This window comes from Lactuca saligna, chromosome 7, assembly GCF_052625555.1.
Source record: "Lactuca saligna cultivar CGN05327 chromosome 7, ASM5262555v1, whole genome shotgun sequence".
NCBI classification, from domain to species: Eukaryota; Viridiplantae; Streptophyta; class Magnoliopsida; order Asterales; family Asteraceae; genus Lactuca; species Lactuca saligna.
In genome coordinates, this window is record NC_136423.1 from 40,526,853 (window position 1) to 40,551,800 (window position 24,948).

At 32.3% G+C, this 24,948-nt stretch overlaps 1 protein-coding gene across 1 annotated transcript; it reads right to left on the reverse strand.

Annotated features, from left to right (window-relative positions):
* Positions 1-9,681: 9,681 nt before the first annotated feature.
* On the reverse strand, positions 9,682-17,920 carry LOC145004731 (pollen-specific protein SF21-like). The gene is made up of 11 exons (XM_078963712.1): positions 17,688-17,920; positions 15,432-15,531; positions 15,241-15,338; positions 14,946-15,034; positions 12,296-12,356; positions 12,108-12,194; positions 11,920-11,997; positions 11,761-11,823; positions 10,849-10,904; positions 10,617-10,752; positions 9,682-10,115 (listed from the first exon to the last, which is right to left on the reverse strand). The coding sequence occupies exons 1-11, from the start codon at positions 17,745-17,747 to the stop codon at positions 9,876-9,878; spliced, it is 1,068 nt and encodes a 355-aa protein (XP_078819838.1). The 5' UTR covers positions 17,748-17,920; the 3' UTR covers positions 9,682-9,875.
* Between the last annotated feature and the right edge of the window lie 7,028 nt (positions 17,921-24,948).

The window sequence follows — 24,948 nt, forward strand, 5'->3', positions numbered from 1 at the left end:
AGCTATTGTATTAAGAAAATAGCACATGTAATATAGCATAAGAAAGCCAAGAAACATTTTAAAACTAATTAACCCAATATCATGGTGTTAACTCCTAATTTATAAGATTATTTGATAAGATTAATAATTTCAAGTTTTCTAATGAGAAGTAATGTAGCCCTTTAAATATGTAGTTTTAGCTCTTTGTCATAAAAAAAAGAATAGAGAATGATCAACCAAACTTCACCTAAAGTTGCTCAAAAAAAAAATACCTCATTGTTCATTGTTTATTGGGGAGCCTGCATAAAAATAGCATAAGTAAGAAATACTACATTAAAGAATCTATAGTTTCACCTTATAATCTGCATCGGCAATCTCTTTGGTGTTCAATATCACTCCTGAAACTATAAAGATATGTTAAAAAACTTCATACGCCTTCCTTTTGCAAAATTTTAGCATTTTTTCTATTAGAATAACCTATACTTAACATAACACTTTGCCATAAAAATTACAAATCTTGAAAAACTGTTGTAAACTTCTTCTATTTTAGTTTTAGAAGATTTGTTCATTGTTCATATGAGCCTCTGACATGACAGAGATTCCCACCTATTGTAATAGTTAAAAATATAATGATTCTAATAATAACTTCTTTCCCAACTGTAACAGCCATCTTAACTGCATGACTTACTTCTTAAAATTACTAAAATAACCCTAAGTCTAGATTACATTTCCATCATTCCCCCTTAATCTAGACTTTTACTAGTTTAACGATCATGGGTATTTTTGAAATTTCACTTCTCCCATCATCTTTCTCACTTCTCCTATCATCTTTCTCGCAGTAACTTCCTTCCCAACTGTAACTGCAATCTTAACTTCATGACTTACTTCTCGTCCTGATGGATGTTTGGGATCGAACACCGTATGGGTACATACAAGGGATATGTTCGTAACTTTGCTCATCCTGATGGATCCATTACTCAAGCATATGTTGTCGATGAGGCTGTCACATTTGTATCTCGTTATGTAGATGATATCGAGACAAGATTCAACCATGAATGCAATTGGGATATATCAACTACTCAACATGGGTTGGAGGTATTCATCAATAAAGTTCGTACATTGGGTGCTTCAAAATTCGGACAACTAGGGGAGTATGTTGATGTGGTGTAATGGTACATCATTAATAATTGTGGAAATGAACTTGATGTTTACATAGAGTAAGTTACCTATATTTTAGCCATACTTTTATTTTGTATTTACTAATTAATGCAAAAATATCAACTAACTTGTTATTAAATTTAGGGAGCACAAAGAATCTTTATACTCGAGAAATATACAACAAGCAAATATAGATACCATACAAAAAAAATGAATTTCCCTCTTGGTTCAAGAAAAAGGTAGAACTACAAATTTATTACTTTTAGTAATTGATTTTAAGTACATTTATAACTAAAATAAGGAGTTTATAGATGGCTTTCCTTAGGGCTAATGGTGATCCTAAAGCAACCGATGATTTGTACGCCTTGTCACAATTTCTTGATGATCGCTACACAGGTTGGCAAAGTTGTATCATGAATAGTGTTAGATTTCGTCGCAAGGAGTGTGATGACAAGTTTAAAACACAATGTAGTGGAGTGTGTGTAGGGGATGAGAATGATGAATTGATTTATTATGGTGTTTTACTTGAAGTTTTAGAGTTGGATTTCATACTTGGGAGAAAGGTATTTGTGTTTCGTTGCAAGTGGTATCATATCGATCCAAAGGGAAAAAAGATGGTTGTTGATCACAATTTGACATCAATTGAAATTACATCTAAGTGGTATGTAGAAGAACCATTTATTTTGGCCAGTCAAGCTCAACTAGTTTTCTATTTGAATAATTTAGCATGTGGGAAGAACTAGATGCTGGTCCAAAGAGTAAACAATCGTAATATTTATGATATACCAGAGCATGTTGAAGATGAAGTATTGATGAATGATATATTTCAAGAAGAGGAATCTAGTGAACTACCACCTTTTCAACCATCCGAAGAGTTACCTAACACCTCTTTCATAGTTCGAAATCATGTAGAACCTGAAACATTACCACTTGAGGCGGTGCTAGCAGTACGTACTATAAATGTCGTTGCCGATAACTTAGATGATGTTGATGATGAATTTGATGATGATGGTAGAATTTTTTTTAAATAACAAAGCTATTCTTGATTCGGAGACTGACAATGATTCTGATAATCCAAATCCTAATAGTGAGGACAACGATTGTTTTGCATGATTTAATTGATACATATAGGTTAGTTTTTAGTAACAAGCTTTTTCTGTTAAATTTAGTATTATTGTGTTGAGTTATAAATGTGTTTTTTATAGTTGCAAAAACCTTTTTTTGTTAAATTTAGTGTTATCATGTTGAGTTATAAATGTGTTTTTTATAGCTACAGAAAGCTTTTTTCTGTTAAATTTAGTATTATCGTGCTGAGTTATAAATGTGTTTTTTATAGTTGCAAAAAGCATAATATCAAAAAGAGGTGAACGTGGTAAACGAGGTGGACTAGCAAGAGAAGATGGACGACGTAACACTCCCTACAATACATCAGTTCTGGGTAAGATTTTGTTATAATTTCATAAATCAATATTTTTGATTAAAAAAAATGTACATTTTTATTTTTGAAAAAAATAGGGACCATTTCTGCAGTTTTTTTTATACAAGGATCATTAATGCAGATTTTTTAGACAAGGATCATTTATGAAAAAAAAAATTAACATGACAATTAATGCAATTTTTGTAAACAAGGACTATTGATGTAATATTTTTAAAAATAGAGACCATTAATGCAGTTTTTTAAGACATTAAAACCATTTACGTGGTTTTTTTTTTAAACAGGGACCTTTATGTGGTTTTTTTAAAACATGGGTCATTTATGTAGTTTTTCTTTTAACAGGGACCATTTATACGATTTTTTAAACAGGGACCATTTATGCACTTTTATTAAATAGGGACCATTTATGCAGTATTTTGAAAAAGTGGGACCATTATTTCAGATTTTAAACAAAGTCCATTTGTGCAGTAAATTTGAAACAGGTACTATTCATGCATTTTTGTAAACCATGACCATATATGCAGTTATTCTTAAATAGGGACCTTCTATGCAAACCCCTTAACCAATAATTCTTTTCTTTTTTTTATTAATTACTTTGATTACCACTATCACCAGATACAAACCCCTTAATATCAAACAATCGGCAAGATCTAATCTCTCCAATCTCGGGTACAAGTAAGAACTTTTTTTTTCTTTTCTCTTAATCTTAAGATACTTACCCTGATGTCATTGGTGTTGATCCTTACTACATTTTCAATTTTTTTAAACAAGCCCATCTACAACAAACGTAGTTACTAATGTTGAACAATATTAAAGAGAGCAACAATCGGGTTAGTATGTATAAATTACTCGTTAATATATTGCAGTATGTGATATTGTTAATGTAAATCTACTTGTACTTGCTTATAGACACAGTTTTTGAGACCGAGCAAGAAAGTGATAGTAATGCTACAATTGCAAAGCGTGGCATCACTTGTGGCAAAGGTGCTCGGAAGGCAATGAAAGCGTCTAAGAAGATATTGCCCATAAAATTTAATTTTGTAGCAAGACGAGTAATATGTAACAATGAATCAGCTTTCACATATGAGTGTGGCTATATTTTACATAAGAATTGTAGCTTACAACACAAAGAGTGGAGGCTTGTATCGAAGGAAGAGAAGTTTCCATTACGCCACAAGCTAACTGTAAGTTTTTTTAGTATGACTTTAACATCATCATTACTAACTAGTTAATTGTGTTTGTTATTTGAAGACGAATTTTGATATTGATGTGGAAAATGAAAATGTTTGCAAAGTTATCGATAGCTATATGGCAAGGTCATGGAGAAATTTTCGAGTTGATTTGCATAAATACTTTAAAGAGATTGGAGGACCAGAAGACCCAATAAAGGCAAAGACTAAACCCCCTTCAAATATTCGTAGCAAAGAAGATTGGGAGTATCTATGTGACATGTGGTGTGAGCTAAAATACATGGTAATGTTGTAAAAATATTTGAGCTATTGAATTAATTAATTGAATTTAGTATAATATTTGTTAGTATTATTTGGTTGTATCTCCTTGAAGGAGATTGCAAAAAAGAAGGTTGTTGCTCACGGAAAGCGAAAAATGGAGACAAGAAATGGATCGAAGAGTACAATACGCTATCTTGTTGAGCTTGGACATGATGTGGATTCTTCATCGGGTCATATTGAGACTTGGCAGTTTACACATTGGGATGAAGAAAAAGATTGGAAATCTATAGATATGGCTGCAAAATATGTAAGTGTAGTTGCTCATTTCTACCGTTTAATATAAATTATTTGGTAAATAATTTATTTAATGTACTCGTCTTATTTTTATATGCTAATAGGAAGAAATGAAAAATATGAGAAACGAGCATTCCTTGGAATCAATGAGTGACAAGTTGATTCTAGAGAAGGTACTTGGACGAAGCTTTGTTCGTTTGTTCGGTGGGGACGTGATCATGTTGTCGTTGGTAACATCGCAGGTTCTACTGAGAAATCTAAGCATCCTAGTTACAATGAATTGGTGGATGAATTGGAAACAATGAAAAGAGAACATGAAGCTATGAAGCAAATATTGATTGAGAAAGACATCATGCCTCCTCCTCTTAGCACATCATCAAGACGATCACATGGTGATACATCCGAGTGTGGTACATCTAACTACACTCATTCGGGACAGTCTCATGATGAAAATACCGATATATATATGATGATACTGATATATATGATGATACGCAATGAACATTCTAGAATTTTTAGTATTTTCAAGTAGCTACTCATGACTAGTCGATCTTTTGGTAGTTTAAGTATTTCAAGTTTTGAGACTTGTAATTTTTTTGCTTTGAAATATTATGTTAGACAATTTTCAATTTATAATGCTATTTCGAATGCATATGTTTCTATTTATACAAATGTCTGTATTTACCTACACATATCGTTTTTAATACCCACATATAAATATATTTTTACCAACACATATCAAAACCAATGCCTACACATAAAAATACTCTTACCCACACATATTTTAATGACATGTGTAGTCCACATCATTGACCACGCCATCAACCACATCATCAGCCACGTCAGTGTCCACATCGCCAGCCACATCATCGACATCCCAAACAAATCAGAATGCATCTACCTACACATATTTACTACTATTAGCCACATATATATGTGTAGGTATAGATAATCTTATATCTACACATAAATTATGTGTCGGCAATGATCTGTGGATGATCTGTATCCACAGGCATGAGCCTACACATAGCTACATTTAATGTGTGTGTAGGTAATAATGAATACCATCACATATGATGCTCTTACCCACACCTAATATATGTACTTAAAGACCCAAATTTCTTGTAGTGGTATTCCTCTTCTTTGCCACAAAATCCATTCTATATAGTCCTACTTTGCACTTACCTACACCAATAAAGCTCCTTGTTTCTAAGCCCTCTGCGATACAAAAGTCCGAAAATAAAGTCACATCATAATTAAGTTCTTTTGTTAGGTGACTAACGGATAACAAACTACACATAAAAAGTGGAATTCATAAAACCCAATCAACTTTCATTCCATTAGTTAAGGCACAATTTCCTTTTCCTTCAATAGGAATGGAATTACCCTTAGGAATAGTGATATGTCACGATCGCAAGTCATGTGCTATGTTGCTCCTATATCGATAATCCATAATTAGTTTTTAAAGTTCTTACCAGCCATGTTAACACTTGAACCAATATCATCTTTTACTTTATTATTTGCCAAACCCGAGAAGTGTTTGACGAGCATTTGGTATTATTCACTTGTCAAGCCTGGTATAGAATTTAAACGTGCATCAGCCTACACAGACTTGGGTTTTTTCTTTCTCTTTCTTTTCATTCACGGTCCACCAATCTAGATAACCGATCCTTTTGAAGCATTCCTCTTTATTGTGACCACTTTTGCCACAGAAGGTGCACTATCCCAACTCTTGGTTGTTGACTATCTTTGTTTCCTCGGCGGGTCCTTTATTATTTGTTATTTCTTGCTTGTTAGAAGTGAAGCTTTGTAAGGCAGCAACATCGTATACTTTTTTTCTTATGCTTGAGATCACTCTTTGGTGTTCGTCTTTTATGACTAGGTGATAGGCAGTCCCCAACGGGACTCGACGAGTCGAGTCGGGTTGCCCATAAGGGAAGAACTCGTCGAGCCCATAAGGGGACTCGACGAGTCGAGTCGGGTTGCCCCGCGATTCGCAACTTGTGATAACCCATTGAGTGTAGGTTTGACTCAGCGAGTCGAGTGAGGACCAAGGGCGAAGAGAACATGCATGGAATCACCAAGTAACACGAGTGCACTCGACGAGTCTGGTCAAAGTTTGACCGTTGACTTTTGTTGACTTTTAGGGTTTGGTCAGCAATTGGACTTGTAGACCATTTGAAGGTTAAAATGGTCTTTTAGCCTTCTTAGAGGATATGGAAGAGACTAGTCTAGCTTGGAGAGTGGTTACTGATTTTAGATAATTGTTTATGTGTTTAGGCGGAGGCTAGATCAGTGTATACGTGTGCGAGATTATCCAAGATATCTGAGGTGAGTCTTCTCACTATACATTACCTAGAGTGGTATCTAAGTATGACTGGAGGGTCTTGTGTGCTATGTGTATGTTTGAGATTATGTGCTTTGATATATGTATGCTATGAATTGTGTAGACCAAACCGGAGGGTCCAACGATATAGATCGGACCGAAGGGTCCAACGAGCTATAACCGGACCAGAGGATCCGACTAGACCAGCTACAGGACTGGAGGGTCCCGCTGAGACACACGGACCGGAGGGTCGTACTGTGGCCTTGAGTGGCGTATGTGTTGTATGTGGTATTTAGGGGAACTCACTACGCATTTATGCTTACAGTTGTTATGTTATGTGTTTCAGGTCCTAGTGATGATCGCGGGAAGGTGCCGACATGATCCGTACACACTCGTGGAGTTTATGTTTTGAGATTCTGAAATATGTTTTGTGATGATAACATTTGATACATTATGTTTTGAAATTATTTGATGAGTAAATGTATGTTTTAAAAATGAAAAATTGTTTTGAAAATTTACGTTGCTACACTTAAATTAGAAGCTTCTAATTATTATGAAAGTATGAATCAGTCTTATACTTTTTCTATTAATAATTAGTCAATCTGATATTTTTTCTAGTAATCAATCCGGTAAAGGGTTAATTGGTCCAAGTGTTAAACTTGATTTCTCTATTGTAAATTTTTGTTTTTTCTTGTTAATGTTCCCTTCATTGCAATTTCTTATATGTAGTTCAAAAATGAAGTATTATTTTTTGCTTGAGTGATCATCCATATGTGAGGATAAGAGTTCATTGTTTTAATGTTGTTATTAATTGGTATGAATTAGGGTAGCTTGTACAAGATAACTCTCTTTGTCACTTTCGTTTATGGCCTACAAAGTTCTTTTTTTTTTTTTTTTTTTGATGAACTATGTATATCAATAAGAAAAAATAAAGTTGAAACATGAAAAATTAGTAAGAATTATATAAAACTGTAGATGAATGAAAGTTTTTAAATATTTTTGATTTCAATGAACCTCATACATTGTGAGGTAAAATAAATATTATTTACTTGATAAATACAATTATTTACATTAAACATCATTGTTTGCTTACAGAAACTAAACGAAATATATGTGATTATATAAATTTTAAAACCGGGAATCGGATCTTTAAAGGGGTGAAGAAAGTCACAAAGACAAGACTCATGATTAATATGCAAAAACACAATAATGTTATTGTAACATTTTATACACCACCAACAATGATGATGTATTAAATTTGTTTCAATTTCAATGAAAATACACACACAATTCATCAAGAAAACAAATATAATTCACAGTAGAATCGTGATGAACTGATTTTTTCTTGGAAATATGTATTCCATTATTGTATAGTGGGTCCATTCATATAAGAGATTTGTTTCAATATGTTGGTCAAATGCTTGGCTCAAACACCTAATGTGAATCAATATGTCCAGTTTGAAGCTTTCCTAACCAAGATCCACTAATAATGATATGGATTTGTTCAATTACTAATCGTTTTTTATTTTGGCTGATGATGAACCCTGGGAGTGTTATTGCAACTTATTAAGAGATATCCAAGAAGCATACAAACCAGATTTGGATATGATGTTTTATTGAATGGATAAGAAGGGTGCCAATTTTTCGTTATTGCATCTCTTGTTTGGTTGCATGCAATAATATCTTGAAAATCGCATAAAAATACTTGCTACTAAGAAGTCAGCAAGATTGAAAAAAAAACATATTAAATTTATTTTGGTTTAGAGTGAACCACATTAAAGACACATTGTTAAAACTGTTCAAATTTTCAAAAACATAAAGACCAATCCACTTATTTCCAGATTTGACCTTTAACCCCAGCACACACAATACAAGACCCTTTTCACAAGCAGATTAACCAAAGGGGTATATATGTCAATATAGTGATGCTGCTACCTTACTGTTATACCCTCTTGACCTTCCAGAAAACAAATTGGATCCTACCATTTGCCATTCCAACCTTCATTGGTGTTGGTGAAGGTCTCCCTCTTCCAAATCCAATCGTCATATATATATATATATATATATATATATATATATATATATATATATATATATATATAACCACTAAATCTACATCCCAAACGTGACTTGAACTCTCACCTTGGGCACTTTACCAACTACTCTTATACTGCTAGACATTAAATTCTTTGATTTTGTATAATACAGACCAACTCACAGTATTGTACTATATTAGTTTTGCACTTTTTCTTGTACCGAATAAGTTATTCGTACAACAAAATGTTTATTGTAATTAAAAACATAGCTTACAAATTTTCACCTATATATCAATCGATTTTTTTTTATAAAGAAACTTATTCTAGATTATAAATTCAAGGAAATATATGTTTATGAGTAAAATTAAAACGAACATGATGGCACTACGTTGTAAGTTAATTAATTTTAGTATGTAAAGTGTGTTGCTATTTTGCATAAGACGACGGATACACACCGCCTAAAACCTATGAAAACTAAAAATGATGTTATTCCATCACCTAAAATTAGAATCGACGTAAAAATCGTTCAAGGTATCTCAAAAGCATACGTGGTTTATAATTATTTATCTAGGTTTAAAAAATATTGGGGTTTTATGCTTTAGAAAATAGGGTAAACTGCAAAAAACAGCAACTGTTTACTCTCGTTATTAAAATGGCAATATACTTTATATTTTACCTATAACAACAATGTACTTATGCTTTTTACCTATAATAGTTTTTTCCATTATTATTTACCATATGCAATCAACCTATAACACAAGTTCCGGCCTCAGGGTATCCACAAAGAATATAGATTTTTTTAATATGTACTTATAATTATGTGTTATCAAGTATATTTTCCTTAGCCAAAGTCCAAAGATTGATTCCATTTAAGTGTGTATTTTGCCTGTCTTTTGGTAACAGTTAGTTTTATGTTGTCCTGGACCAAAAAGAAATAGAAAATGCGTGACACACAAATCAGCATTACAACATCTTGTAACAATTGCAATTAGGAAGGCATGATTTTATTTTCATCTTCACAAAATACAGAGTTTAAGATTCATAAAATCTATAAATGAAATATCCTCTACTCTGTATCTATACATGTAATTCCCTACCCTTCCATATATATAAAAATACCCATAATGTATACAGCGGCCGTATATGTTGTTTTTTTCTCATTTATTTTATGTTGGACGAAAGAAAGGAAGGAAGTGTCAACTTTTTTGGGTACGAGGACGGAGAGGAGATACACGTGTTTTTATTGGTTTAAGCTTCACTCCCATATTTTCAGGGTAAAGAAGCTCGGGAGCAATGCAGCGCGGACCAATAGGGCTCCTCGGGATGCCCATGAACCGGTATGGTTTGTACCATTTATATCCCATCAGAAAAGAGTCCAGCGGGATCAGCATTGCATGAGGCTGTTCTTCATTCACCATTGATCCACAAGCATGTACCTTCATCACAATTTACGGGTCTAATTTGTTACACACAAAAGGGCAGCACACATAATATAGGTTGTACTGAGTTTGGTGTACATTGGACTAAGTCACAGTGATGTACTTTTAAACAACTTGCATTTCCCAAAAAGGTTGAATAAGGAGGAAGAGGATTCGTCATAGGTATCTCGTCTATGCAAAAGAAATAAATGCCCTTGTCCTCCTCTTATGAAAGATCAATTCTCTTACATAGAGGAATCCATTGTTCCTTCGCGAAATGGATGGAAATGATCGGTTCCAACCAAAATCATTCGGTATGAATTCATATTTTACCAAATTACCACCCTTTTATCATCCCCCATCAACCAGTCACACAGCCAACATGGGAAGGTAAATCACAATGTGTTCACCTTGAACCTCGAGGCTTAATTTATGAACTTTCGTCTATCTTTTTTATTATCCATAAATAATTATTTGCATAATTATGAATATTTACATTTATTTTTGAAAGAATCGTACCTCAACAAAAGAAGAACATGTTTTACCCAAGTTTGCATTCATGTGAAGAGCTTCATTATGGAACGGAGAGCTGTCGCCAACAAAGATGATCGTTCGGCATTCAAGACTCTTTAAATTTTCGGTGATGTCTCGTCTCCTACCAAATTTAAATAAAGTTAGCATCTTAAAAATTGAAGAACAAATACTTTTGTAAAGTGTGATAAAGATTAGTGACTCATTATGTATCTACTACCTGCTGATTGCTTGAAGAAACCGCCATACGTTAATGCTATCTCTCTCATTCAATGACTGTAGGGAAAAAAATTATATGGAGTCCGGTTAGTGTATTAAATATGATTATAGAACCATATTATAAAGATAAAACAATTTAGGATGTTTCAAATCCACTTGTGTTTAGGTAAATGGGTCGAAAATGAAGAATCTAATTTATATGATCACACAAAGAATAAAGATATGATTGTCCGTCTAATTGAAGTGGTGAAGATGGGAACCGCAAAATCGGTAGAACAAATAGCACAATGTCTACTTTCTTCGTCCCATGAGAATTGAAGCATTTCAAAAAAAAAATTGTAAATTACCCATTCAACCATAAGCTTATTTACTACTTTATCAATGATACTTATCGGAGGCAGCTAAGGTATTTTACTACTATATAAACGAGTAATTACAAGAAGTAGCAACATACTTTTATTTATTTGTTTATTATAGCATCTTACTTTCATTTCTTTCTGTTCTACGTTGTACTTTCAAGAATGATTTCCCAATTATAGCCATGTCATCCAAATACAAAGCAGTTGTCACTGCTACAGTTTAGTATATTAGAAAAATACAATGCTGTGATTCGATAGATTTTTCAATGTAAAATGTTGTAATAAGAAACAAAAATGAAGTGCAATGCTATAATAAAATGAAATGAAAATAAGATGTTATAATAAAAAAAATAACTGAAAGTGGTTTGCTATTTCTTTGCATTTATACAAAGTCAAACAATGCAATTCTCGCAGGATTCTCATTTTTACTCAAAAAATCGAAGATTTTATATCAATCGTGAAGTTGAGAGTGGTGTTTTTTACCTGAATCTTCAAATTTACCAAAGAAGAACCATAATTAACCTTTAGAATCAAAGCAACGTCAGAAAACTAACCTTTCTGCATGATCGAACTATATCTGATTCTGGGACTTCTAGATTAATATTACCGCAAACTTCCTGATTTTATTCAAAAAGTATCTCGTGATCGAGATCATATAAGATAAAGAAAGATATTTGAGCAAAAATATCGTAAGGAAAGAAGTCTGAGTATACCTTACTGAAGTATCTGTGAATCAATAACTCCTTCAACAAATCACTTATACCGTGATAATAGAGCAAATTTGACATGAACTACAAATAAAAGAATTTTTAAACATAGTTGTTGATTGATGAAACATGGTCCATCAGTCTATACTTACAACCATGGTCAGAAGTCATTATGGGTTGTAAAAAAAACTAACCTTATTGTAAAACCATTCATTCCAAGAGGGTGCTCGGCATATAGGGGATATAAGTATCAAACCGGTAACTCTTTCACTATACTTTATCTGCAAAAAAAAATAATAAAAAAATAAATAAAATCCTCAGACATGGAAAACAAATTAAAAATCAGTTTTGTAAGTATCAATAACTTAACAAGAAATCATACCGCAAATTGTGTAAGTATGTATGCACCCGCCATTGCTCCCATACACATCACTGAACCGAGCCTGGGAAACTCAAAATGCTTAACATCATGAAAGTTTATTAGTTACATAGATATACGGGAAAACTGCAAAAGAATCCTTACATATTGGCTTCATAATTGATTTAGTCCTTATATCTTTTTTTTTATTCAATAAAATCCCAAAAACCGGTAATCGTATTCAATTTAACTTTTTTACCGGGTCAACAGGTCATCTAATTTTTAAAAATTACACTTTTTGCCCAGATTTCAAATTCTATTACAAATTTGATTCAAAATTTATACTTTTGGCCTAGATTTTAAATTTTATTACAAATTTGGTCCAAAATTTACCCTTTTAGCCCAAATTTCAAATTTTTTTATAAATCCATCCTAACTTTAATTTTTTTTTTACAAGTTTTTTTTCTCAAAAAAAAATTTGAATATGATTTTTCTTTATAAAAGCATATTTATACCAAAAAAAAAAAAAAAAAAAAAAAAAAAACAATTTCACATAAAAAATCTTATGTTTTCTAGATAAAAAATATTTAAAAACAATTTTGTATACGAAATACCTATTTATAAAAATAGGTATTTATTAAGTAAATAAATATATACAAATCCATTATTATAAAAAAAAAATATACAAACACGTATTTTACAAAAAAGAATGTATACAAACATCTATTTTATTATAAATATAGTTTGTAAAAAAACATATTTATACGCACCAAAATAAGTGTCTATATACATTTCTTTTGCAAAAACATATTTATATTTTTTTATAAACACCTATTTTATAATAAACGCATTTATATTCAAACACGTTTATATATAAAATTTATACAAACACGTATTTTATAAAAATATATTCAAACACGTTTTATAAATAAATGTGTGTGTGTATATATATATATATATATATATATATATATATATATATATATATATATATATATATATATATATACATGCTTTTGTTTTAAACCCAAAATAATCTATCAAAAAGAGTTAATTTCCAAGTTATAAGTTACCATCTTCCAAAACAAATTAGATTTCACTGTTAGGAGTTTACCTTTTCATTACCTTCGTGTCAAAGTTGGGTGTCCAATCATACTTGTTACCGAATAGAGATAATACCGAAAGAAACTATTTGCACCCATCGCTTGACGCAGATAAAAGGCTAGTGTATATGTATACACCCAACACATACACATTTACTATGAAATAGTTGTTGGTATACATTTTTTTATAAATAGGTGTTTGTATACAAATGTATTTATAACAAAATAGGTGTTTGTATAGATTTTTTTTCGTAAAATATGCGTTTGTATACAATTTTTTTTATAAAAATGGATTTGTATATATTTATGTGCTTAATAAATACCTATTTTTATAAACATGTATTTCGTATACAAAAAAGTTTTTATATAGAAAATATAAGATTATTTATGTGAAAATATGTTCTTTTTTTGTATAAATATGATTTTTTAAAGAAAAAACATGTTCATTTTTTTTTTTTGAGAAAAAATGTTGTAAAAAACTAAAGTTATAATGAATTCATAACAAAATTCTAAAATCTAGGCCAAATGAGTCAATTTTGGATCAAATTTGTAATAAAATTTAAAATCTTTGCCAAAAGTGTAAATTTTGGAACAAATTTGTAATAAAATTTGAAATATAGGTTAAAAGTATAATTTTTGAAAGTTGGATGACCTGTTGACCACTTAAAAAGGTTAAATTGAATATGATTACCTGATTTTGGAACTTAATTGAATAAAAAAAGATATAGGGACTAAATCGATGATTAAACCAATATATAAGGACTTTTTTTGCAGTTTTTTACAATACTGGAAGAATTTAATCGGGCTTTTCTTCTGAAAATATAAAAGATTACAAAATTATTATATATATAGTCATAAAATAAAAAACCAATATAAATATTATATAATCATTACAAATTTAATATTGGATATTGGATATTAAAACCAAATATTAAAGAATATTTAATAAAATAAGTTCAGATTTAACCACTGACAGATTGTTTTTTTCCATAAAAACCACTATAAGGGTTGCTTGGTAATGACTGCAAAAAAACCATAGCACAAATATTTTTCTGGTTTGCCTTTTTTAAGTTTCAAAGCTTTGATGGTTAAATCTTTAAAAATATATATATGTATATTCCGGCGGTTAAAGGGAACAAGTTCCAAACTACAATTGTATTTATAAAATTCAAAGTTTTATATAGTGGTTTTTAAGAAGAGAAAGTCAAATTTTTAATAGTTACATCAAAATAATACCTCCCGTGGTTAGTCGGGAAAATTTTCAAACAACAATGGTTTTTATGGAATTTGGCCATAATTTAATATTCGAAAAATAATAGAGATTTGAAGTTTGAATATAATTAGAGGAATATATAATATTATTGAATGACGGGTGACCGGAAAAAAGAAAAAAGAAAATAGTAAATAATAAATGGTTAACGGATATTACCAAAACAAAAACAAGCTCCCAAGGATTAAAAAAACACTTTAATAGCTAATTTTAATATTAATAACCTTTGAGAAACCTCTAAATGAGTTGCTCTAACGTGTTTTGATAAAATACAAGCACCAAGATTTAACATTGTGATTACCTAAAATGATTGAGGACCACAAGAATTTGATCACTAAGATCCTCAACAGAAGGCACCGGATCATCCATACAAATCGTTGCAGCTCCTAACTGCAACAACTCTTGTACAAACCCCATTTATGTTAACAATATGTAAATACATAAAGAACGAATTAATAGAGGAAGTTATGAAAATGCAACAATAAGTGGTAAGCTTTTACAAATTTTCCCTTTACATTTTCCTTCGTGTGCCATATTTTCTCAAATACTTTTTAAACATCATTAATCCAGACATTACAAAAGATTGAGAAACAGACCTCATGACCGGGTGGAGTAATGTGATATATGCAGAAATTTTGGAGTAGCAACGAAGCTGAATGTTGACAGAAAAATAGTGCTTGGAAACATGACGAGTCTGCACAAAAAAAATAATAATAATAAAGATCAATCAAAAGTAAATAAAGCAACAAAAGACAAGAAAAAAATGAGAAGATTTAGTGTTGGTTACGATTTAGAGCTAAATCAGGATAGGTAATCAATGGTGGCTTTTCTTGATCTCCATACACGGTAACAGACACAGAACCGCAGCCAGTCTGAATGATATGTTCCTGCATTAAGATTCCACCACAATAAAAATTGACATAATAATAATTTGGTCTAACTTTATTGTCGATTATTATAGACAATATAAGATTCTACTATTTTCATGTTATCTATTTTATTAATGGAAACAACTTATATGCTGCTGCCTCCTATAAAATTGTAACATTTGACTTCAACACATCAACTCCAGTATCCCAAATACTTGAAAGATTATAAGAATGAATGAAAGAAACAACGTGAAAACAAGATCCGAATATAAATGGAAATACAATAAATACCTAGTATTTTTGCATATAAAACTGAAATGTCCAACAAAATGTTCCAAAAACACAAAATGGGTTATAATAAAGGGAAAATAACATGGAAATGTAACTAATGCGAAGTCAGGTTTCATTTTTGGGACCTTACTGTAAGACTTACTTAGATATAAGGGGTCATGGTTTGAAGGTTGCCTGTTTTGGAGATCCAGTAGTTTTTGTATCCCCAAAACAGGCATTTTTCAAACCGCTGCCTCTTATATGTATGTTTTCAGAGTATGATTCCAAGATAAACCCTGACCCAAAGTATGTTGCATTTTCATGGTGTGAACACTCTTGATTGTGTAAGATTAATCCCAAACTCTTTTTAATAGATTGAAATATCTTCTTGACGCACTCTGAAGCTCGATAAGAACTATAAGATCTCTGCTCGATAATGCAAGTTTGATTTCGAGAGTTCAAATAGCTCAAAGATGTTATCAGATGTATATATGATAAGGAAACTCAATTTGTGCTCTATCCATATATACCAACACATACATAGGATTTAGAACTTCAGATACCCTAGTTGTTGGTTTAGTGGTACAAATTACCGTTTTTATTTAGATAGGGCTCAAAAAAGTAGATTAAATCGAATTGATATCCAAGTCAATCCGTTTTGGATACAGATTACCAGAATTATTCACTTTTCTAGGGAAAATTACAAATAAATAAATCTTGAGTTGTTTTATGGCTTAACTAGTACTACTATTTTTTTCCAATCAAAGAATTATATTTTGGTTGGTTTAGTGACTTTGAGTCAATGCCTCAGTGCCCAGCACTGAAGCCCACTGCCATCTTTCAAAACATCATAAAGATTCAAGGGGAAACATACATTTCATCTAGAAAACAAGGGAAAGATTATAATTAATATCTCAAAATTCTTGTTTGATGAACACGAGTGGAGTTAATAAGGCTGTTGGATTGGATGGCAGCATTAACAAGAGTGATATGGAGGTAGATTTCAAGGAGTTGATGACAAAATTTACAACAAAGGAAGGTAGAATTTGGAGGAGGGATATGAAAATGAGGAGTGCCTAGATTTTCCATTATCGTGTTGATCGAGTAATGAAGAAGTGTCATTTGGTTAACCTACTTGATCGCTCAAATGGGGCCATATTAGCACTAGTGAAAGGATAAGTAATTTCCATGCCTTAAAGAATTCTCAACTACCCTATATATACAAGAGGGTAAGATAAACACAAGGAAAATATATTCCTAATAGAGTGCTACAATTATAACTACATAATTACAAAAATAGAATTATATATAATTATCTAATAGTCCCCCGCAGTCGAAGTTGTAGGTCGATGGATGCTCTAATACAACGAAAGGATTAATAATTTCTCATGCCTAATTGAATTCTCAACATCCCTATATATAAAGAGGGTAAGATAAATATAAGGAAAATAAAGTCCTAATCTAATGCTATCGCTATAACTAGATAATTACAAGAATAGAATTATATATATTTCTCTAATAACTAGTGTGTTCTATTTTTTTTTAACAGCAAATCTAACCTACTCTTAAACTAGTTCTTAATTTCACACATGTCCACAACGGGACTGGAAAACAGCTTAGTTGAACCTTGACGATTGTCGCACGGGTCAAATTTTCACCCCGTGACAAGTGGTATCAAATCTTAGTTAAGGCAGACCTCAAAGAAGAAATGGTGCGATTGAGAAATTGTGTAATATGTGAGTTCATATTCAAAAAGGTATCCAATAGGTATTTGACAAAATGCGATTAGGAAATTGTGTAATATGTGAGTTCATATTCAAAAAAGATATTCAATAAATTGATCATATCACACAAACTTTGAATTTAGAACTCCAAAAATTAAATAGAAAATGAATAAAACAAACCTTCCCGTCAAGATGGATAGTTGGCGTTTCCACGGAGAGGGAAGGACGGGAATAGGCCATGGCCGACGGCTTCTGTGTCCGACGGAACTCAAGAAGCCCTTCCTCTCCCTCTCTCGATCTCTCTCTCTACCTTCGTCCTTATGTTGGGTACTATTTTCTCTCTCTAAAATTTTCAATCATCTTATAAGAAGCAAGCATTTGTGGCTTATATATATACAACAAAGCGGGTCTTCCTCTCGATCCCATTTTTTCTCTCAATGAATTTGTGGTTTCTCTCTCTATACATATATGTGATCTAACTGCAAATCAAGATATAAATAATTTTGTGGAAAATAAATGAAATGCATGCCTGCTGTTAAAGTAATTAAATCTACAGACGGGAACTAATGAAGGTGATCGGAGTTACCCTGTGCTTGGTCGGCGACGATTGATGACTTGAAACGTGAAATCAATACACTCTCATGAACCAATTTTCTTTAAAAAAATACTAAATATTTTGCATATATAAAGTTTCTACACAAAATTCTATAAATGGTCCCTATGGTTAGCAACAAATACCACAAATAGTTCTCATTGGAATTTATTTTTAGTAAAGGTGATTTATATAGTTTTAATTTCTTACATGGTTGGTCTCTGTGACAAATGTCTTTAAAAATACAACCTCATATGTATGTAGAATGATCATCAATTTGCCTTTTTTATTGTTTTATATACCATTTATGTAATCCATATAAGTAAGAAAAACACCCATGCCATGGTATTTTTATGTATTCCCTTTTATATCATCAATCCCTATCAATCATCCTTGTACATCCCAAAATTTAGAACCAGATTTTTTGTACCAAGTCTACTTTACCTCATGGCCTATTTCAACTCATATGTCATCACAAGGCTATACAGGATCTATTTCACCCCCCCCCCACCCCCCCACACACACACACACATATACACACACGCACACACGCACACACACACACACACACACACATATATATATATATATATATATAGCAAACAGACACACAGGCATACAACACATATAGTAGGAGTCACAAAGACTACAAGCAGATACAATCCCTAATGTCCTATAGTATAGCGAGCAAACTTACCTCGCAAAGCAGCTCGAAAGTCAACACGCCCTTAAAATCCCACAACATGTTCTAGACGCCACTCAGATAATCACATAAGGCAAAACCTTAATCCACCTATTAACAATTGGACAAAAGTCCATAAGTCAAAAGTCAACCCTAAAGGTCAACGGTCAAAATCAATGATCAATGTTGACTCCAGCCAACCAACACGACATGGTCTTCCTTGGCTACGCCATGGTTCGTATACCACCAAACAGTCGGTAAAATCCCAGCCTCCATGTCATGGTAACCTTGGACCACATCATGGTTGTGGAGGTTCCAACAACTTAATGCATTAAGTTGTTTTCTTCGATTCCAAGAGCCCCAAAGCTCAGATTTGGTCCAAAATGTGATCTTGAAGGATAAAGTTTCTAACTTTATCCATTAGGACCATCCAAAGGTCCCAAACCCAAATCTCTAAGTCCCAAAAGGCTTAATAATGCAAGAACTTAACCAATAAGCACTTATAGCATAAGGTCTAAAATCTATCCTTCCCAAAAGTGATTCTAGAACCAAAACTAACCTAAAAGTTGGTGCTTTATAGACATTCATGTCTAATGCATGTCTTGAACCCATATTAGATCAAAATGAGGGTTTATGACCTAAATCACATGCATGGATTGAAAACTCAACCAAACTCCATATCCATGGCACAAATTACACCAAATGTCCAGAGATTCATAAAGTTGCAAACTTTATGAGATCTCACCATCCCAACAAACAAGAACAAGAAGTTTATGGGACAAAACTCAGGATCTAGCAACCTAGCATGATAAAAATCGAGTCTTGTACACTTACAAAGGTCTAATAGTGTGCCAAGGTAAAGAATAGAGACTTGTTTTCTCGATCTTTTCTTCCTTCTTCCTACTTCTTCTTTCTTTAGCTTCAAGGAACACCAAAATTAGCTCAATAATGGAGGAAAGTGATTAGGGTTTTTTTTAGGGATTGAGGGGGTTGATGGAGGCTAAGGATGATCAAACCCTAGTCTCTTCATTCCTTTAAATAAGGAGCAAACCCGGAAAAATAGGGTTTTCATGTAACATTCGGAATGCTGATATTTACCCTTTAACCCTTGGAATAAAATTTTTTTGCAAATGAGGTCCTTATGTACGATTGGCGTACATATGTGTACACTTAGCATACTAGGGTGGTTTAGACGCGGACATGCACCATATACGTGGGGCGTATGTGGCTTAAGACAAAACCCTAATTTTTGGTCCATGAACCCTATTTAAACACTCTTATGTCATTTGGACCTAACCCTAAACAGCCTCCATTGCCTCTTTGTCGTCCCTAAATCCTAGTTTGCAAGAGATTGTGATTCTTGATCTTAAAAGTGATTTTGGTGTTCATTTTAGTGGGTTTGCAAGAAGGAGAAGGTGGTGATCAAGTCTTGGACGTGGTTGAGCTTTGAAATCCTGCATCTACTTCAATTTGGGGAACTTTTGGAGGTAAAAAGTCCAAACCTTTCTTATCCTTTTGTTAGTTTAAGTTAAGGTTTGGTTATAAGTCCATTTTTGGTCCATGGATCCTCTCTTGTGAGTTTGAGCAACTCTAGAGGCCAGAAATGTTAGATCTGAGTTCCCTTGGCATGTTAAAAGCATAAAAACACAACATTCATAACTTTGATAATTGGTTTCCATTTTTGTACCTGAACTTGCGAATTATAAGATGATGAACTAGCATTGGAAGAGTGATTTGCGAACTTGTCAAATACATTCTTTATTTGTTGCTCTGAAAACTTTCCATTTTGATATTGTCTTCCTTTCCCTTCAAGCCAACGATTGATCATACATACATCAGATTTTCCTTTTGTATACAAAACTTTGGTCGGTTTTGAAATTGAAGGATTTGGAAAATTTGGTTTTTTAGGTGTAAATTTCATTTTGGTTTGATTTGTGACATTCAAAGTTGATGAATTATTCATGAATTTGTCAACATTATGAAACTTATGATAGTTCACAAATTTTTGCGAAGTCTCAGGTTTTCGATTGTTGTCATATTTGCGAATAAATTTATAATTATTTGTCATTGGAATTTTGTTAACAGAATATATTGGTTTGTGAAAACTTGTATCTTTTTTGTTTATTCATTCTTTGAAATTTTGATGATTTTGACTTTGAAATCTGTTCTTTTTCAACTTTTGATTTGTCATTGGACACAACTTGCCAAAAAATTTCTTTTCTTGCTTTTCTTTTTGAAACATTATTTTATGTTGAATAATTTCCAACCATCAATTTAAATTCATGAGAATTTAATTTTACTTCAATCTTTGGTTTTGCAACATTCTCAAAAACTTTGTTTGGTTTTTCCTTTTTAACCACCCATTTTTGTGATGATTTTTTATTTCGATAAACATAAGAATTTTGAGTCAAATTGTTTTCTTCAGTATTTTGATTTGCGAAGAAACCTTCAGTAGTTGACCTTTGATTATCATTTTCAACAATTTTGTTGAATTCAGGATTAGTTTTCTCAGCATTCCCAGTAGTGACAAATACTTGATTTGGAAAAATTGTGTTATCTGTGCATATAAAATTTGGATAAACCACAGTGTTAGTTTCCAAATAATGTGCACCTTTGTCACATAGAATTTTGTCGAATTCTTTTGTATCACCAAATACTTGATCAACCACAACTCGTGGAGGTATTTCATGTGAATCCTTCACATCTTCTTTGTTTTCATCAGTGTCATCAGATTTCCAGCTTTCAACTTCCACATTATCAAAATTACAATGTTGCGAAGTAGAGGGGTTTTCAATGTCATTTTTGACTATCGAATCAACTATAATTTCTTTATCTTTGATCTTAGATGTGATATTAATGATTGACAATTGTGAACAATCAACCTCTTCTTCCTCTTCAATCTCACTGATTTCACTCACATTATCTGAATTGTCATCGACATCAGCATAATTGAGTTGAGAATCAAGAGTTGAGGTTTCAGTTTTCTTTAAGATTTTCACTAGTTCATTCTTTGGCAAACTTTCATTGACAATACTAACCAACTCATCAGCATTCAAGTATTCATCAATTTTGACAATACCATATGCAAATCTATCATCAGGTATTTTGTCAAATTGAGCAATTGTGTTTTCGCAATCATAAGACACAACATCAACTTTTTCACGATCATATTCAAGAAAAGGTAAAAGTTTCCTATGTTGTTCTTTGCTAATGTCAGATGAATGATGTAAAGCAGTTAATTTTGCATACAAACGCTTAGCAGAGTTACAATATATGTTTCTTTGTGCTAGTAACAACCTAACTTCATTTCCAAGATTTTCCCTATCACAATTTACATTTTTGATTTGCATTTCAAGTTTGTCTACTCTGCTTCGTTTTATTTCTAACTCTCTTCGTGTCTCAACTAGTTGCATATTTAAATTTTGAGCTTCAGTACTAACAGACACAATAATAGAATCAAAATAAGCAACATTATCATCAAAAGAAGTAATTTCAGCATCATAAGCAGATAAAGGAATATTAAAAGATTCAAGAATAGCACGTACCTTGGTAGTCATTGGTGATTTGTCTGTGGACTTGGATACGAAGCACCGACCTGAAACATTCTCTTCGCAATCATTTTCAAAGTTTGCGAACATTGCTTCATGAGTTGGATGCCTCATTTCTTCATCATCAGATACTGAAGACTAGATCTGATATGTTCCACTTTCTTCCTCATCAGACTCAGCCTTTGCAACCAGTGACATTCCTTTCGCCTTCGCACGCACTTCTTCGAGCTTTTCGGAATAGTAAGCTTCATCTTTCACTTTGTTCTTTTTCTCCTCTTTCTTTCGCAACATACAATCTGCTGCGAAGTGATTCGCACCATTGCAGTAGTGTCAATAGATTCCCGAATCACCTTTCAGTTTCTTCACATCTTTTGCATCTTTTTGCTTTTCATCAACTTTTTCCATTTTCTTTTTCTCTTCACCTCCAGTTTTAGCAACTCCACTCTTCGCATCATTTGCCTTTCCTTTTGGATTACAAGGCTTTTTGAAAAATTTCTTAACTTTGTTATTTGAGTAGAATGCTACAGCTTCATCATCAAAGTTCATTAAGAAACCAACATTTTCTGAACCATCTGTTTCATTAGTATCAACTTCAGATACCTTTGAAACAAGAGCCAAAGGACCTCCTATACTTTGTTTTGATTCTTTATACATTTCTGAGACTTCACTTTCTTGTGTTTTCAGCTGATTGTAGAGATCATAAAGGCTAGTTGTATCAAAGATTTGTTGATTCTTTATCATCATACTTACACTTCGCCATTCCTTGCGAAGACCCTTGATAAATGTTAAATTGAACTCCATGAGAGACCTAGTGATTCCATACCTATTGCAGTGATACACAAGCTCATTCAGACGATCATAATAACTTTCAAGAGTTTCAGCATCCTTTTGTCTGAATTCCTTTAGATCAACAAGACATTGCTTCACAGAGTTGATCTTCGTTTTTTCGCTACCTTGATACTTCTCTTTCAGAGTGTTCCAGATCTCCTTGGTTGTTTTACAACTACGGATGTAATTGTAAACTACAGGAGGTAGAGCACCTCTTAGTTCCCTCATGCACCTCTTTTCATTCTTTTTCAGATGGTTTTGTTGTTCAGCAACTTCAGCAGAAGTAGTAGACAGTCCAATTGATTGAACATTAACAGGAACTTGAACTGTTCCATTGATACAATTCCAAAGTTCTTCATCAATTCCATTTAAGTAATCCTCCATTCTGTCAGCCCATTGATCATAGTATTCAGGGATTAACATCATAATTTTGGTTGAAGAACCAAGCAAATGAGAGAAAGAAGCCATTGTATTCATGTTGAAGTTCGCCATTGATGAACACGAAAATTTCAGAAAGCTTAAAAAACTTGATGAATTTGAGAATTGATCAACAAAAATGATCACAAATTGCTAATCGATCACTCGACTAAACAATCCAAAGGCAGAATCGATTCAAATCTGAAGATCAAAATTGATTTTCAAAACCAAAATGCACGGAAAATTTTGAGTAAAGTTACAACTCAAAAAACAAATGATTCTAACACGAAAATCAAATCGATGCAGTTTGAATCCTGCTCTGATATCAATTGAAGAGAATTGTTATCGAGATTATGAAAGCAATTATGATTGAATGATTGAAAAGTAAGAACACAACGAGTAAATATTAATCAGATCTTATATTGATGAAGACTGATTACAAAGCTTTAAGCAGAAAGAATACTCGAGTTCCAAAAGTTCTTTCTACTTCTATCCTCAGTCCCTATTTTATAGGAGACCTGAGTGTACAAAAAATATACTAAGTCTATTACAATACGCTTTGCATAACTAATATGCGAAACTCAAAAGAAACAACTACTTCGACTTTTACAATACATAGACTATACATGGGTGGTTGGCCAAGAGCCTTTGGGCCCAGTATGAGGATGTTGTGAGTCTAATGAGATGATGACCCACTGAGGTGTTAGACTGTAAGCCTATGGTTGTATACATCGTATGTGTGATGGAATATGTGGTATAATGGGAATTTACTAAGTCTTGTGCTTATGTTTTAAAGTTAAATGTTTTTCAGGTTGTTCAGGTAAGAAAATGATGGTTTGACATGACTATAAACTCACATCAATGTCATGATATTGTTTTGAGACTTTTCTTGGTTTTTATGATTTAACATTATAAATTATGATTTTGAAACAAATGGTTGTTATATTGTTTACTCAAAGGATGGTTTTGGATGTCTAATCTTATTTTAAAAATGAAATTTGTTTGAAAATTTGGGACGTTACAAAAACTATTGCTAAAAATGGACATACATAATTAGATAAATAGACAATTATTATCATTACTTATTATTACATTCAACAACTAACAAAAAAAACTATAACCTAGAAATACGGGACATCTTTCAAACATTCCAAGTGCCTTTATGTATAAAGTTGGCCTTATCACTTTGCATTCGGTATTGCACCTTAGTTGCTTCCAGGGCACTAAAGCAGGACGTATGCAACAATGACTAGTACATTCTCATATGGTACATGATAAACCGCAGGTACAAGTTGTCGATACATAAGTTCTACATTAATGACATGTGGATGGTAAAAAGTTACATGTGAATGTACAAGTCACTAATGCAAGACT

Coding starts and splice junctions, on each gene's coding strand:
- LOC145004731 (XM_078963712.1), bottom strand. CDS start 17,747: ATGGCCTATTCCCGTCCTTCCCTCTCCGTGGAAACGCCAACTATCCAT. Junction 11,824..11,919: donor TTCACAGATACTTCAGTAAG/GTATACTCAGAC, acceptor GAATAAAATCAG/GAAGTTTGCGGTAATATTAA. Junction 10,753..10,848: donor TTTCTTCAAGCAATCAGCAG/GTAGTAGATACA, acceptor TAAATTTGGTAG/GAGACGAGACATCACCGAAA.